The following is a 16,770-nucleotide window of genomic DNA, read 5'->3' as shown; positions in this document are numbered from 1 at the left end:
ACCAAGCAGATGCTCTGCCACTGAGCCACAGCCCCATTCATGGCTCTCCAGGGTCTCCAGCTGAGGTTTTTCACGCCTATTTGCCTGGACCCTTTTTTGGAGATGCCAGGGACTGAACCTGGGACCTTCTGCTTCCCAAGCAGATGCTCTACCACTGAGCCACAGCCCCATTCATGGCTCTCCAGGGTCTCCAGCTGAGGTTTTTCACGCCTATTTGCCTGGACCCTTTTTAGTTGGAGATGCCGGGGATGGAACCTGGGACCTTCTGCTTACCAAGCAGATGCTCTACCACTGAGCCACAGCCCCATTCATGGCTCTCCAGGGTCTCCAGCTGAGGTTTTTCACGCCTACTTGCCTGGACCCTTTTTAGTTGGAGATGCCGGGGATTGAACCTAGGACCTTCTGCTTCCCAAGCAGATGCTCTACCACTGAGCCACTGTCCCTCCCCTTAAATGATGTTTGTTGAAGGTCATGGTAGTATTTATTTTATTTTATTTTGTACATTTATAGTCTGCCCTTTCCCAGAGAAAAACTCAGGGCGGATTCCATCAAGCTAAAACATTAAAACCAGCAATAGAACATCGGAACAGTTAAAACAATCAAGCCGATAAATTAAAATTATTTCAAGACGGTATGGATGATTTAAACACATGGGGCACCATTATCCTGTCAACAGTATTGACCCCAATTGAGGTGGCAATCATTGCCGGGGGGGGGGCCATCTAGACGGTATAATAGGATGAGGACGTCGGCTTGCCTCAACCATAGGCCTGGCGGAACAGCTCCGTTTTACAGGCCCTCCAGAATGGTAGCAAATCTGGGAGGGCCCGAATCTCCATGGGGAGCTGATTCCACAAGGGTGGGGCCAGGGCCAAAAAGGCCCTCACCCTGGTCGAGGGAAGCCGGACGTCCTTTGGGCCAGGGATGGCCGGCCGATCGTAATGGCCTTCGGGGCTCATATAGGGAGAGACGGTCCCGCAGGTAAGCCGGTGCCAGGCTGTGCAAGGGTGCAGTCAATACGAAAACCTGGAAGCCAATCTGGTACTCAATTGGTAACCAGTGCAGACTGCACCCGTAAAGGCAATTCAGTTAGGAATCGCGCTGCTGCATTCTGCACCAGCTGGAGTTTCTGGATCAGTCTCGAGGGCAAGCCTGCGCAGAGCAAGCTACAGTAGTCCAACCTGGAAGTGACTGTTGCGTGGATCACTGTAGCCAAGTCCTGAGGAGCCAGGCAGGGTGCTAGTTCTTTCAGCTGCCGAAGATGGTGAAAAGCAGATGTGCAAGAGCTGTGACCCGGGCCTCCATAGCATATGTATAGGATGGAAACAGTGTGGCAGATCTTGATGATGTTTTGAGAGCCAGTTTGGTGTAGTGGTTAAGTGCGCGGACTCTTATCTGGGAGAACCAGGTTTGATTCCCCACTTCTCCACTTGCAGCTGCTGGAATGGCCTTGGGTCAGCCAGAGCTCTTATCTGAGAGAACCAGGTTGGATTCCCCACTCCTCCACTTGCAGCTGCTGGAATGGCCTTGGGTCAGCCAGAGCTCTCTTATCTGGGAGAACCGGGTTGGATTCTCCACTCCTCCGCTTGCAGCTGCTGGAATGGCCTTGGGTCAGCCAGAGCTCTCTTATCTGGGAGAAGCGGGTTTGATTCCCTACTCCTCCACTTGCAGCTGCTGGAATGGCCTTGGGTCAGCCATAGCTCTCTTATCTGGGAGAACCGGGTTGGATTCTTCACTCCTCCACTTGCACCTGCTGGAATGGCCTTGGGTCAGCCATAGCTCTCATAGGAGTTGTCCTTGAAAGGGCCAGTTTGGTGTAGTGGTTAAGTGCGCGGACTCTTATCTGGGGGAACCCGGTTTGATTCCCCACTTCTCCACTTGCAGCTTCTGGAATGGCCTTGGGTCAGCCAGAGCTCTCTTATCTGGGAGAACCGGGTTTGATTCCCCACTCCTCCACTTGCAGCTGCTAGAATGGCCTTGGGTCAGCCAGAGCTCTCTTATCTGGGAGAACAGGGTTTGATTCCCCACTCCTCCACTTGCACCTGCAGGAATGGCCTTGGGTCAGCCAGAGCTCTCTTATCTGGGAGAACTGGGTTTGATTCCCCACTCCTCCACTTGCACCTGCTAGCATGGCCTTGGGTCAGCCAGAGCTCTGGCAGAGGTTGTCCTTCGAAAGGGCAGCTGCTGTGAGAGCCCTCTCAGCTCCACCCACCTCACAGGGTGTCTTTTTGCGGGGGAGAAGATAAAGGAGATTGTAAGCCGCTCTGTCTCTGATTCAGAGAGAAGGGCGGGCTATAAATCTGCAGTTCTTCATCTCATTCTGTTTTGCCTTGTAATGGCTGCTTTTGTTTTTTCAGCAATTGTCGACCAGCCAGATTTCACAGCCCTGTGGAAGTCCGTGATGAAGAAAGATTCACTCGCCCTGCAACATCTTCTGTCCTACCACCCTCAGGCTAGAGAGCTGGAGACCTCTTGAGGTAAACTCTGGCTCCCATTTTGGCTGGAGGTTTCTCCCCTTATGGGTTGGGGACCCAAAACATGGGTTGGGAACCTCCCAAGTGGGGGAACGCCTGCCCAGACCTGGGTCTTGGAAGCCATGTGGAGATCATAGAGTAGATGAAGCGTGTGAACTTAGGGTGGGGTTTGGGAGCAGAGGGGGCTTTGTAGGGCAAGCCTCCCTTTTGCAGGAGCTCACAGGAGTGGAGCTCCGGAAGATCTAAATTATATTGTGCTCATTCCTTCTTACCCACCCCCGACCCCAAATACTTGCTTCTGGGCTCCATTGTTCAAACTCCTTGTGAGAATTTTGCTGAACTCTTAAGATTTTACATACAATATTTCCCCCCTCAAAAAAAAATAGGAAAATAACTGAAACATCTCAAGCAGACAGATGGAAATCTTCTTCATGCCATTGTGGCCACATAGGAGAAAGTCATTTAAAAAGTACGATGGGAGTCAGGTTTTATTCAAAACAACAAAAGTCTGTATAGTCAAAGCGAAGGTATTCCCAGTAGTAATGTATGGCTGTGAGAGCTGGACCATAAGGCCTTCCTTATGGTCCAGCTCTCACAGCCATACATTACAACTGGGAATACCATCCCTTTGACTATAGGGACTTTTGTTGGCAGGGTGATGTCTTTCCCAGCATCAGGGTCTTCTCCAGGGAGTGCTCCCTTCTCATTGGGTGGCCAAAGTATTTGAGCTTCAGCTTCAGCATCTGACCTTCCAGGGAACAGTCTGGGTTGATTTCCGTAAGGCTGACTGATTGGATCTTCTTGCAGTCCAAGGGACCCTCAAGAGTCTACTCCAGGGAGTACTCCCTTCTCATTGGGTGGCCAAAGTATTTGAGCTTCAGCTTCAGCATCTGACCTTCCAGGGAACAGTCTGGGTTGATTTCCCTTGGGACTGACTGATTTGATCTTCTTGCAGTCCAAAAGACTCTCAAGAGTCTTCTCCAGGGAGTGCTCCCTTCTCACTGGGTGGCCAAAGTATTTGAGATTCAGCTTCAGCATCTGACCTTCCAGGGAACAGTCTGGGTTGATTTCCATTAGGACTGACTGATTTGATCTTCTTGCAGTCCAAAAGACTCTCAAGAGTCTTCTCCAGGGAGTGCTCCCTTCTCACTGGGTGGCCAAAGTATTTGAGCTTCAGCTTCAGCATCTGACCTTCCAGGGAACAGTCTGGGTTGATTTCCCTTAGGACTGACTGATTGGATCTTCTTGCAGTCCAAAAGACTCTCAAGAGTCTTCTCCAGGGAGTGCTCCCTTCTCTTTGGGTGGCCAAAGTATTTGAGCTTCAGCTTCAGCATCTGACCTTCCAGGAAACAGTCTGGCGTGATTTCCCTTGGGACTGACTGATTGGATCTTCTTGCAGTCCAAAAGACTCTCAAGAGTCTTCTCCAGGGAGTGCTCCCTTCTCATTGGGTGGCCAAAGTATTTGAGCTTCAGCTTCAGCATCTGACCTTCGAGGGAACAGTCTGGGTTGATTTCCCTTAGGACTGACTGATTTGATCTTCTTGCAGTCCAAAAGACTCTCAAGAGTCTTCTCCAGGGAGTGCTCCCTTCTCATTGGGTGGCCAAAGTATTTGAGCTTCAGCTTCAGCATCTGACCTTCCAGGGAACAGTCTGGGTTGATTTCCCTTAGGACTGACTGATTGGATCTTCTTGCAGTCCAAAAGACTCTCAAGAGTCTTCTCCAGCAACACAGCTCAAAAGCATCTATTCTTCTGCGCTCGGCCTTCCTTATGGTCCAGCTCTCACAGCCATACATTACAACTGGGAATACCATTGCTTTGACTATAGGGATTTTTATTGGCAGGGTGATGTCTTTCCCAGCATCAGGATCTTCTCCAGGGAGTGCTCCCTTCTCATTGGGTGGCCAAAGTATTTGAGCTTCAGCTTCAGCATCTGACCTTCGAGGGAACAGTCTGGGTTGATTTCCCTTAGGACTGACTGATTGGATCTTCTTGCAATCCAAAATACTCTCAAGAGTCTTCTCCAGGGAGTGCTCCCTTCTCATTGGGTGGCCAAAGTATTTGAGCTTCAGCTTCAGCATCTGACCTTCCAGGAAACAGTCTGGGCTGATTTCCCTTAGGACTGACTGATTGGATCTTCTTGCAGTCCAAAAGACTCTCAAGAGTCTTCTCCAGGGAGTGCTCCCTTCTCATTGGGTGGCCAAAGTATTTGAGCTTCAGCTTCAGCATCTGACCTTCCAGGGAACAGTCTGGGCTGATTTCTCTTAGGACTGACTGATTGGATCTTCTTGCAGTCCTAGGGACTCTTGAGTCTTCTCCAGGGAGGGCTCCCTTCTCCTTTGGTGGCCAAAGTATTTGAGCTTCAGCTTCATCATCTGACCTTCCAGGGAACAGTCTGGGTTGATTTTCCTTAGGACTGGCTGATTGGATCTTCTTACAGTCCGAGGGACTCTCAAAATTCTTCTCCAGCACCATATCTCAAAATTTCTATTCTTCTGCGCTCGGCCTTCCTTATGGTCCAGCTCTCACAGCTATACATAACTACTGGGAATACCATCGCTTTGACTACATGGACTTTTGTTGCAGGGTGATGTCTCTACTTTTTATTATACCGGCCAGGTTCGCCATAGCTGTCCTCCCAAGGAACATACATCACATGACCCTGCCAATGAAGCAATTACCTATGCTGGGCATGGAGCGCCCAGGTAATTAAAATGGAAAGCCCAGGTAATTAAATAGGTAATTAAAGATACTCGATTTCAAGACACCCAATTTCATGGCAGATGGATAGAACAGGTTACGGAGGGGACAGTCACAGTTTTGTCAGATGGCAACACACTGTCGACTTGCAGTGCCACCGAGGGATCTCCTTTCCTTCATGTGCAAGAGCATAGAGCCAGGAGACTCTGGGGGTGGAGCCAGGAGACTTTGAGGGTGGAGCCAGGAGACTTTGGAGGTGGAGCCAGGAGACTCTGGGGGTGGAGCCAGGAGACTTTGAGGGTGGAGCCAGGAGACTCTGGGGGTGGAGCCAGGAGACTTTGAGTGTGGAGCCAGGAGACTTTGGAGGTGGAGCCAGGAGACTCTGGGGGTGGAGCCAGGAGACTTTGAGGGTGGAGCCAGGAGACTCTGGGGGTGCAGCCAGGAGACTTTGAGGGTGGAGCCAGGAGACTTTGGAGGTGGAGCCAGGAGACTTTGAGGGTGGAGCCAGGAGACTCTGGGGATGGAGCCAGGAGACTTTGAGGGTGGAGCCAGGAGACTTTAGAGGTGGAGCCAGGAGACTCTGGGGGTGGAGCCAGGAGACTCTGAGGGTGGAGCCAGGAGACTTTGAAGGTGGAGCCAGGAGACTTTGAGGGTGGAGCCAGGAGACTTTGAGGGTGGAGCCAGGAGACTCTGGGGATGGAGCCAGGAGACTTTGAGGGTGGAGCCAGGAGACTTTAGAGGTGGAGCCAGGAGACTCTGGGGGTGGAGCCAGGAGACTCTGAGGGTGGAGCCAGGAGACTTTGAGGGTGGAGCCAGGAGACTTTAGAGGTGGAGCCAGGAGACTCTGGGGGTGGAGCCAGGAGACTTTGAGGGTGGAGCCAGGAGACTTTGAAGGTGGAGCCAGGAGACTTTGAGGGTGGAGCCAGGAGACTTTGAGGGTGGAGCCAGGAGACTTTGGAGGTGGAGCCAGGAGACTCTGGGGGTGGAGCCAGGAGACTTTGAGGGTGGAGCCAGGAGACTCTGGGGATGGAGCCAGGAGACTTTGAGGGTGGAGCCAGGAGACTCTGGGGATGGAGCCAGGAGACTTTGAGGGTGGAGCCAGGAGACTCTGGGGATGGAGCCAGGAGACTTTGAGGGTGGAGCCAGGAGACTTTAGAGGTGGAGCCAGGAGACTCTGGGGGTGGAGCCAGGAGACTCTGAGGGTGGAGCCAGGAGACTTTGAAGGTGGAGCCAGGAGACTTTGAAAGTGGAGCCAGGAGACTTTGAGGGTGGAGCCAGGAGACTTTGGAGGTGGAGCCAGGAGACTCTGGGGGTGGAGCCAGGAGACTCTGGGGATGGAGCCAGGAGACTTTGAGGGTGGAGCCAGGAGACTTTGAAGGTGGAGCCAGGAGACTTTGAGGGTGGAGCCAGGAGACTTTGAGGGTGGAGCCAGGAGACTTTGGAGGTGGAGCCAGGAGACTTTGAGGGTGGAGCCAGGAGACTCTGGGGGTGGAGCCAGGAGACTCTGGGGGTGGAGCCAGGAGACTTTGAGGGTGGAGCCAGGAGACTTTGAGGGTAGAGCCAGGAGACTCTGGGGGTGGAGCCAGGAGACTGTGGGTAGAGCCAGGAGACTCTGGGGGTGGAGCCAGGAGACTTTGAGGGTGGAGCCAGGTTGTGACAAGCACGATTGAACTTCAAAGGAAAGAAAACTTCAGGGTAGATTTCAAAAAAATACCCGTGGGCCAGCGTCTTTGTTCCTGTGGTACCAATGAGATAGAAGTTATTGTTCATTGTGTTCTAGCCTGTCCATTTTATGGGCCCATCCGAAATAATCTGCTGAATCAATTCCTCCAAAGTTTAAAGCAGAAGAGGAATGTATTAGATTCTTATTGGCTGATGCCATTCCAGATGTTACCTCTAAGGTGGCTACTTTCATCTTTTTAGCAATAAAAGTAAGGAAGAAGATAACTACGGCCACCCATACAAAAATCTGGCCAAGTTATGGCCTCATTCTGTCACATTGTTTTATTATACATGCTTTAAATCTTGTTCACAGTACTATATTTTGCTATGTTTTTTTATGTTTTAATTTTTATGGCTAGAAGTAAACTGTATACATAGGGGGTTTTCCTGCGTTGTTATGGCCTATAGCTGCAACAATAAAAATACTTTAACTTTGACAACTCCAAAGGGAGTTCTGGGCATCACATTTCAACAACCATCTGACAGTAATGCGGATCCTGTGAATTTAGGGGGAGGTTTTTGTGAATTCCCTGCACTGTGCAGGGGGTTGGAGTAGATGACCCTGGAGGTCTCTTCCAACTCTAGGATTCTATGATTCCGATAGAGCAGTTCCTCAGTGGAACAGGCTTCCTCCTCAGGAGGTGGTGGGCTCTCCTTCCTTGGAGGTTTTTCAACAGAGGCTAGATGGCCATCTGATAGCAATGAGGATCCTGTGAATTTAGGGGGAGGTGTTTGTGAGTTTCCTGCATTGTGCAGGGGGTTGGACTAGATGACCCTGGAGGTCCCTTCCAACTCTAGGATTTTAAGGTCAGTCTTGTCCACTCAAACTGACAGCAGCTCTCCAGGGTTTTATGCAGAGATCTATCACATTATCTGCTGCCAGCTCCTTTGACTGGAGGCCCCGGGGATTGAACCCAGGACCTTCTGCATGCAAAGCAGAGGCTCTCCCACAGAGCTACTCCCTTCCCCCCAAGTGGCTATGGGTAATGGGGTGCAAAGTGCACCAGATGTTAGAAATACATCTGAAGTTTACACCTTTTTTATTTTTAAAAGTGACCTTGAAACGCTTGCCTTTAGGTACGTTTGAATATTCTGCACCGCTGCTGGATCTTCCAATTGCAGCACCATGATTTCGTAGCTTTGCTTTCATTCAAGGGCAGAATCTTATTCGGGGCCTGTAAAATATCTTTTTTTCCTTGTAAAGCGTTTAATCACATCAGATTCACTTGTCCAGAACACGACACTGTGATGTTGCCAGAAGGAAAGGCATTCAAAAAGGAAGTGATCAGTAGAAAATTGGTGCCGTCTGACATGATGGATTTGTATTTTCTGGGCAGCTGAAACCCATTTGTATCCCTGCCCAGTTATGCAGACACTTCTCTGGGCTGCTTTCAAGTACATTTACAAGCTTTGTTTTTGTGCTTAATATTATAAGAACATAAGAGAAGCCCTGTTGGATCAGGCCAATGGCCCCTCCAGCCCAACACTCTTTGTCACTTAAGAACATAAGAGAAGCCCTGTTGGATCAGGCCAATGGCCCCTCCAGTCCAACACTCTGTGTCACATAAGAACATAAGAGAAGCCGTGTTGGATCAGGCCAATGGCCCATCCAGTCCAACACTCTGTATCACATAAGAACATAAGAGAAGCCATGTTGGATCAGGCCAATGGCCCATCCAGTCCAACACTCTGTGTCACATAAGAACATAAGAGAAGCCGTGTTGGATCAGGCCAATGGCCCATCCAGTCCAACACTCTGTGTCACATAAGAACATAAGAGAAGCTCTTTTGGATCAGGCCAATGGCCCATCCAGTCCAACACTCTGTGTCACATAAGAACATAAGAGAAGCCATGTTGGATCAGGCCAGTGGCCCATCCAGTCCAACACTCTGTGTCACATAAGAACATAAGAGAAACCCTGTTGGATCAGGCCAATGGCCCATCCAGTGCAACACTCTGTGTCACATAAGAACATAAGAGAAGCCACGTTGGATCAGGCCAATGGCCCATCCAGTCCAACACTCTGTGTCACATAAGAACATAAGAGAACCCCTGTGGGATCAGGCCAGTGGCCCATCCAGTCCAACACTCTGTGTCACATAAGAACATAAGAGAAGCCCTGTTGGATCAGGCCAGTGGCCCATCCAGTCCAACACTCTGTGTCACATAAGAACATAAGAGAAGCTATGTTGGATCAGGCCAGTGGCCCCTCCAGTCCAACACTCTGTGTCACGTAAGAACATAAGAGAAGCCATGTTGGATCAGGCCAATGGCCCATCCAGTCCAACACTCTGTGTCACATAAGAACATAAGAGATGCCATGTTGGATCAGGCCAGTGGTCCATCCAGTCCAACACTCTGTGTCACACAGTGGCCATAAAACCCCCAGGTGCCATCAGGAGGTCCATCAGTGGGGCTAGGACACTAGAAGTCCTTCCACTGTCCTTCTCCAAGCATCCAGAATTCAGAGCATCACTGTCCCAGACAGAGAGTTCCACCAATAACTTGTGGCTAATAGCCACTGATGGACCTCTGCTCCATATGTTTATCCAATTCCCTCTTGAAGCCATCAATGCTTGATCTTCTTGCAGTCCAAGGGACTCTCAAGAGTCTTCTCCAGCACCACATCGCAAAAGCATCTATTCTTCTGCGCTCAGCCTTCCTTATGGTCCAGCTCTCACAGCCATGCATTACTACTGGGAATACCATCGCTTTAACTATGCGGACTTTTGTTAATATCTCCAGATTTAACATCTGTCGCAGCTCTCCGCTTTCAGACTATGCAAACAACTCTGTTAACTGGTCGATATTCCCACATCTCAACAGAACATTGTTTTTGCATTTGTGGTTCACCTGTGACGGAGGACCTCCTCCATTATGTTCTATCTTAACCACCCTACAAGGCCCCCAGAATTAAATTTCTGTCTGGTGTACTAACCTCCTTAAATGCACGTTCAGAAACGGAAAAGATTATATTTCTGTTATATCTCTATGCGTCTTATAGAGTCTCTTTGTCTGCCCTGGCAACTAAGAAGATAAGAGCAAGAGTAATTTCAAATGCTGTAACTTCTTGAGGTTGGCCTTTCTGGGGAACTTTTAAGGTGTTAATTGGAAACTTTGTTGGGTTCTGTTTTGTTTTGTAACGGCCAATGGCTATACACAATAAAATTTTGACTGACTGACTGACAAGGCTACCCATCTTGATCTAGTTTGGTGTAGTGGTTAAGTGCGCGGACTCTTATCTGGGAGAACCGGGTTTGATTCCCCACTCCTCCACTTGCAGCTGCTGGAATGGCCTTGGGTCAGCCAGAGCTCTCTTATCTGGGAGAACCAGGTTTGATCACCCACTCCTCCACTTGCAGCTGCTGGAATGGCCTCGGGTCAGCCAGAGCTCTCTTATGTGGGAGAACGGGGTTTGATTCCCCACTCCTCCACTTGCAGCTGCTGGAATGGCCTTGGGTCAGCCATATCTCTCTTATCTAGGAGAACAGGGTTTCATTCCCCACTCCTCCACTTGCACCTGCTGGAATGGCCTTGGGTCAGCCATTGCTCTGGCAGAGGTTGTCCTTGAAAGGGCAGCTGCTGTGAGAGCTCTCTCCAGCCCCACCCACTTCACAGGGTGTCTGTTGTGGGGAAGGAAGGGAAAGGAGATTGTGAGCCGCTCTGTGACTCTTGAGTGGAGGGCGGAATATAAATCCAATGTCTTCTTCTTCTTCCAATAATATGCTGTGGCTAATAGCCACTGATGGACCTCTGCTCCATATTTTTATCCAATTCCCTCTTGAAGCTGGCTATGCTTGTAGCCGCCACCACCTCCTGTGGCAGTGAATTCCACATGTTAATCACCCTTTGGGTGACGAAGGACTTCCTTTTATCCGTTCTAACCCGACTGCTCAGCAATTTCATTGAGTGCCCACGAGTTCTTGTATTGTGAGAAAGGGAGAAAAGGACTTCTTCCTCTGTTGTGGGGGAGGAAGATAGAGGAGATTGTGAGTCACTCTGAGACTCCTTTGGGTAGCAAAGGGTAGGGCATATATCCAATTATTTCTTCTTCTTCCTCTTCCTCCTCTTCTTCCTCCTCTTCTTCCTCTTCTTCTTCCTCTTCCTCCTCTTCTTCCTCTTCCTCCTCTTCCTCCTTTTCCTCTTCCTCCTCTTCCTCCTTTCCCTCTTCCTCCTCTTCCTCTTCTTCCTCCTCTTCTTCTTCCTCTTCCTCCTCCTCCTCCTCCTCCATGGAAGAAGCTGAGTCAATCTGAATACTTTCTGAGATGCAATCAATACCAACTGGAAAGACAGGACAGGAGCTAATTTTAGTGGCACAATTTTGTAGCCAGATTCTCAAACCGGTCTGTGAGAAGCTCAGTCTGATTGTCCCCACTTCTTGCTAGATGCCCTGGGAAAGTGACCAGCGAATGACGCTGATGACAGCTACTGCCTGTCCTTTGAGGCCGAGAAGTTGCAAAATCCAACTCCTGGTCTTTAGGTGGCAGCACGGTTCTCCCACATCATGGCTTTCGCTTGCTGTTCTTTCCCCATCACTGTTTCCAATTCTGGCTCCGGACGTTTCTCTTTCTGTTCTGTGCTATTCTAAAATATTCCCTGCCGTAGCTTCGCATTCACCTTTTGCGACCTTATTCGAAATTCCCTTTTCTGCATTCTGCATGATCCCTCCCTTAGCAGGCAGCCAGAAACAGTGCAAAACAGGGCTGCCAATTGCAGCTTGGGTTATTCCTGGAGATTTGGGGGGGGGGGGCTTGAAGAGGGTGGGGTTTGGAGAAAGGAAAGACCTCAGAGGCTTGGATAATGCATTTAAAGTTGCTTTCTTTTCACCTCCCTCTTCCCTCCCCCATTTATTTTCCTTCGTTCCTTCTTCCCTTCCTCCATTTCTCCCTCCCCCCCTCCCTCCCTCCCTCCCTTCCTTCCTTCCTTCCTTCCTTCCTTCCTTCCTTCCTTCCTTCCTTCCTTCCTTCCTTCCTTCTTCCCTCCCTCTCTCCATTCCTCCCTTTCTTGCTTCCTCCCTCCCTCCATTCTTGCCTACCTTCCTTCCTTCTTCCCTTCCTTCCTCCCTCCCTCCAATCCTCCCTCCCTCCCTCCATTCCTCCCTCCCTCCCTCCATTCTTGCCTACCTTCTTTCCTTCCTTCCTCCCTCCATTCTTGCTTTCCTTCCTTCCTTCTTCCTCCCTCCATTCCTCCCTCTCTTCTTCCCTCCCTCCCTCCCTCCCTCCCTCCTTCCTTCCTTCCTTCCTTCCTTCCTTCCTTCCTTCCTTCCTTCCTTCCTTCCTTCCTTCCTTCCTTCCTTCCTTCCTTCCTTCCTTCCTTCCTTCCTTCCTCCCTCCCTCCCTCCCTCCCTCCTTCCTTCCTTCCTTCCTCCCTCCCTCCCTCCCTCCTTCCTTCCTTCCTCCCTCCCTCCCTCCCTCCCTCCCTCCCTCCCTCCCTCCCTCCCTCCCTCCCTCCATTCTTGCCTACCTTCTTTCCTCCCTCCCTCCCTCCATTCTTGCTTTCCTTCCTTCCTCCCTCCATTCTTACTTTCCTTCCTTCCTGTCTTGCAGCTCTCAAGCATCTGACGTTTATTCTATGTGGCTCTTACTTTAAGCAAATTTGTCCACCCCTGATCTAGGTAAAATAATACGGCTTCCATGTTTTAATCATTCAGTTTGGATGGTGGGTAGTAATTGGGATGCTCCCCACCCCCCCACACTGCTTGCCCAATGCATGCGTTAGGGATGAACTGAAACAATGAGAAACCAGCTGGATTCTTGTTCTGCTTTATGCAATCTTTATCAGCCGTGGGAGAGATTGCAGGCATGCACGGATTGGCCGTTCCAGGCTTGCTTCCACAGCCTCTCAAAGTGCCATTGTGTTCTCTGCCATTCAGTCACAGGCTGCGCTCTGGGCAGGATATTATTGCACAGGCAGGACCCCACCAAGAAAACTGCCTGGGACGTGTCGTGCCTCAGGACGGCTTAACCGGTGAGTATAGCAAGCAGCGACGTGCCTAGAAGGAGTTTTCTCCTTCACTTTTTGCAGCCCTGTTTCAGGCCTGGGTGGAGAATGGAGACCACACACTCTGGGGCATTTCCTGGCTTCAACATAAGAACATAGGAGAAGCCATGTTGGATCAGGCCAATGGCCCATACAGTCCAACACTCTGTGTCACACAGTGGCCAAAAAAACCCCAAGTGCCATCAGGAGGTTCACAAGTGGGGCTAGAAGCCCTTCCACTTTGCCCACCCCAAAGCACCAAGAATACAGAGACTCACTGCCCCAGACAATTCCCCAGACACTGCCCCAGAGACAGCCAGTTTGGTGTAGTGGTAAAGTGTGCAGACTCTCATCTGGGAGAACCAGGTTTGATTCCCCAGTCCTCCACTTGCAGCTGCTGGGATGGCCTTGGGTCAGCCATAGCTCTGGCAGAAGTTGTCCTTGAAAGGGCAGCTGCTGTGAGAGCCCTCTCCAGCCCCACCCACCTCACGGGGTGTCTGTTGTGGGGGAGGAAGATAAAGGAGATTGTGAGCCGCTCTGAGACTCTTCGGAGTGAAGGGCGGGATATAAATCCAATATCTTCATCTACCTCACAGGGTGTCTGGTGTGGGGGAGGAAGATAAAGGAGATTGTGAGCCACTCTGAGACTCTTCAGAGTGGAGGGCGGGATATAAATCCAATATCTTTATCTACCTCACAGGGTGTCTGTTGTGGGGGAGGAAGGGAAAGGAGATTGTGAGCTGCTCTGAGACTCTTCGGAGTGGAGGGCGGGATATAAATCCAATATCTTCATCTACCTCACAGGGTGTCTGTTGTGGGGGAGGAAGGGAAAGGAGATTGTGAGCTGCTCTGAGACTCTTCGGAGTGGATGGCAGGATATAAATCCAATATCTTCATCTACCTCACAGGGTGTCTGTTGTGGGGGAGGAAGGGAAAGGAGATTGTGAGCCGCTCTGAGACTCTTCGGAGTGGAGGGCGGGATATAAATCCAATATCTTTATCTACCTCACAGGGTGTCTGTTGTGGGGGAGGAAGGGAAAGGAGATTGTGAGCCGCTCTGAGACTCTTCGGAGTGGAGGGCGGGATATAAATCCAATATCTTCATCTACCTCACAGGGTGTCTGTTGTGGGGGAGGAAGGGAAAGGAGATTGTGAGCCGCTCTGAGACTCTTCGGAGAGGAGGGCGGGATATAAATCCAATATCTTCATCTACCTCACAGGGTGTCTGTTGTGGGGGAGGAAGGGAAAGGAGATTGTGAGCCGCTCTGAGACTCTTCAGAGTGGAGGGCGGGATATAAATCCAATATCTTCATCTATCTCACAGGGTGTCTGTTGTGGGGGAGAAAGGGAAAGGAGATTGTGAGCCGCTCTGAGACTCTTGAGTGGAGGGCGGAATATAAATCCAATGTCGTCGTCGTCTTCTTCTTCTTCTTCTTCTTCTTCTTCTTCTTCTTCTTCCTTCTTCTTCTTCTTCTTCTAATAATAATAATAATAATAATAATAATAATATGCTGTGGCTTATAGCCACTGATGGACCTCTGTTCCATATTTTTATCCAATCCTCTGTTGAAGCTGGCTATGCTTGTAGCCGCCACCACTTCCTGTGGCAGTGAATTCCACATGTTAATCACCCTTTGGGTGACGAAGGACTTCCTTTTATCCATTCTAACCCGACTGCTCAGCAATTTCATCGAATGCCCATGAGTTCTTGTATTGTGAGAAAGGGAGAAAAGTACCTCTTTCTCTACTTTCTCCATCCCATGCATTATCTTGTAAACCTCTATCATGTCACTCCGCAGTCGACGTTTCTCCAAGCGTTTTAACCTTTCTTCATAGGGAAAGTGCTCCAGCCCTTTAATCATTCTAGTTGCCCTTTTCTGCACTTTTTCTACTGCTAGAATATCCTTTTTTGAGGTGCGGTGACCAGAATTGTACACAGTATTCCAAATGAGACCGCACCAACTGAGTCTTTGATATTTTGCTCACCCCATGAGAAGACGGGATTCACTGGAGAAGACAAAACCAGGCTAGAAAATCTGGAAGGAAGCAGGAAAAGAGAAAGAGCCAACGTGGGATGGATTGACTGAGAAACAGACCTGAGCAAGGCTGTGAACCAGGGGTCACTTTGTAGAAAAAGAGGCGCCGGATCTGCATAACTCCTTTGCCAGACTCCCAAAGGTCACCAGAAAGTGACCCAAATCATCAGAAGGTGCACTAGATTATATCAGCTCAGCACCCACCTTCAAATGCTTCTCAAATTAGAACTGTCATAATCCAAGCAGATTCCCCATCATACTTTTTAAATTACTTTCTCCTACGTGGCCACAGTGGCAGGAGGAAGATTTCCAGCTGTCTGCTTGATATGAACATCTGAAGCTGCCTTCTACTGAATCAGACTCGCCTGGGTCCATCAAAGTCAGTCTTGTCTACTCAGACTGGCAGCGGCTCTCCAGGGTCTCAAGCTGAGGTTTTTCACACCTACTTGCCTGAACCTTTTTTAGTTGGAGATGCCAAGGATTGAACCTGGGACCTTCTGCTTCCCAAGCAAATGCTGTGCCACTGAGCCACAGCCCCATTCATGGCTCTCCAGGGTCTCAAGCTGAGGTTTTTCACACCTACTTGCCTGAACCTTTTTTAGTTGGAGATGCCGGGGATTGAACCTGGGACCTTCTGCTTCCCAAGCAGATGCTCTGCCACTGAGCCACAGCCCCATTCATGGCTCTCAAGCTGAGGTTATTCACGCCTTCTTGCCTGGACCCTTTTTAGTTGGAGATACCGGGGATTGAACCTGGGACCTTCTGCTTCCCAAGCAGATGCTCTACCACTGAGCCACAGCCCCATTCATGGCTCTCCAGGGTCTCCAGCTGAGGTTCTTCACGCCTACTTGCCTGGACCCTTTTGAGTTGGAGATGCCGGGGATTGAACCTGGAACCTTCTGCTTCCCAAGCAGATGCTCTACCACTGAGCCACCATCCCTCCATCTTCATCACCTACTGCCTGTACCCTTTTAGTTGGAGATGTCGGAGATTGAACCTGGGACCTTCTGCTTCCCAAGCAGATGCTCAACCACTGAGCCACCGTCCCCTCCCCATTGATGATGATACTGGATTTATATCCCGCCCTCCACCCCAAACCTCAGAGTCTCAGAGCTGCTCACAATCTCCTTTATCTTCCTCCCCCACAACAGACACCCTGTGAGGTGGGTGGGGCTGAGAGAGCTCTCCCAGAAGATACCCCCAGAGAGCGCTACAGGCATTGTGTGCTGTCTAGAAGCCCTCCTTTGTCCCTCTCTGATGTTCGGAAACATCAGAGAGGGCGGGGAAAGCTCCTGTTTGGCACACAGTGTCTGCATCCCTCCCTGATCATTCTCCGCCCGGACTACAGGGAAGGAACCAGGCCACGGAGGGGGAAAGTTTGGGAAACCCTGATATAGTGGGTTCAACTCATGGAAGAGGCAAGGCGGTAGTGAAACATCAGCTCTTTATTAGTTACTAGAGCCGCCAAGCCCCTGGTCCAGAAGGTTCCCATCCCGCCGGAACTAGGCTTCCCAATCCCCAGGTCCCAGCGGGGGATCCCCCAGTTTTACAGGCTTCCCCCCGCCCCCAGCCAGCTGGCCGGCAGGGGAAACCCCGCTCCGAGAGCCATCATGCATCTCCATGAACGATTCCCATAGGGAATGATGGGGAATTGAACCACGGGTATCGGGGGCTCTGGGGGGGGCTGCTTTTTGAGATAGAGGCACCAAATTTTCAGTATAGCATCTAGTGCCTCTCCCCAACATACCTACCAAGTTTCAAAAAGATTGGACCAGGGGGTCCAATTCTATGAGCCCCAAAAGAAGGTGCCCCTATCCTTCATGATTTCCTATGGAAGGAAGGCATTTAAAAAATTGTGC

General features: G+C 50.3%; 1 protein-coding gene across 1 annotated transcript in view; it reads left to right on the top strand.

The window, feature by feature from the left end:
• Positions 1 to 941: 941 nt before the first annotated feature.
• LOC132569170 (solute carrier organic anion transporter family member 2B1-like) overlaps positions 942 to 16,770 on the top strand; it is a 171,745-nt gene continuing 155,916 nt past the window's right edge. The window contains 2 exon segments of the mRNA XM_060235358.1: positions 942 to 981; positions 2,358 to 2,452. Coding sequence (XP_060091341.1) covers positions 942 to 981; positions 2,358 to 2,452 — 135 coding nt within the window.

This window comes from Heteronotia binoei, chromosome 3 (genome assembly GCF_032191835.1).
Source record: "Heteronotia binoei isolate CCM8104 ecotype False Entrance Well chromosome 3, APGP_CSIRO_Hbin_v1, whole genome shotgun sequence".
In the NCBI taxonomy this organism is placed as follows: Eukaryota; Metazoa; Chordata; class Lepidosauria; order Squamata; family Gekkonidae; genus Heteronotia; species Heteronotia binoei.
This window is presented reverse-complemented; position numbering and strand designations above follow the sequence as displayed.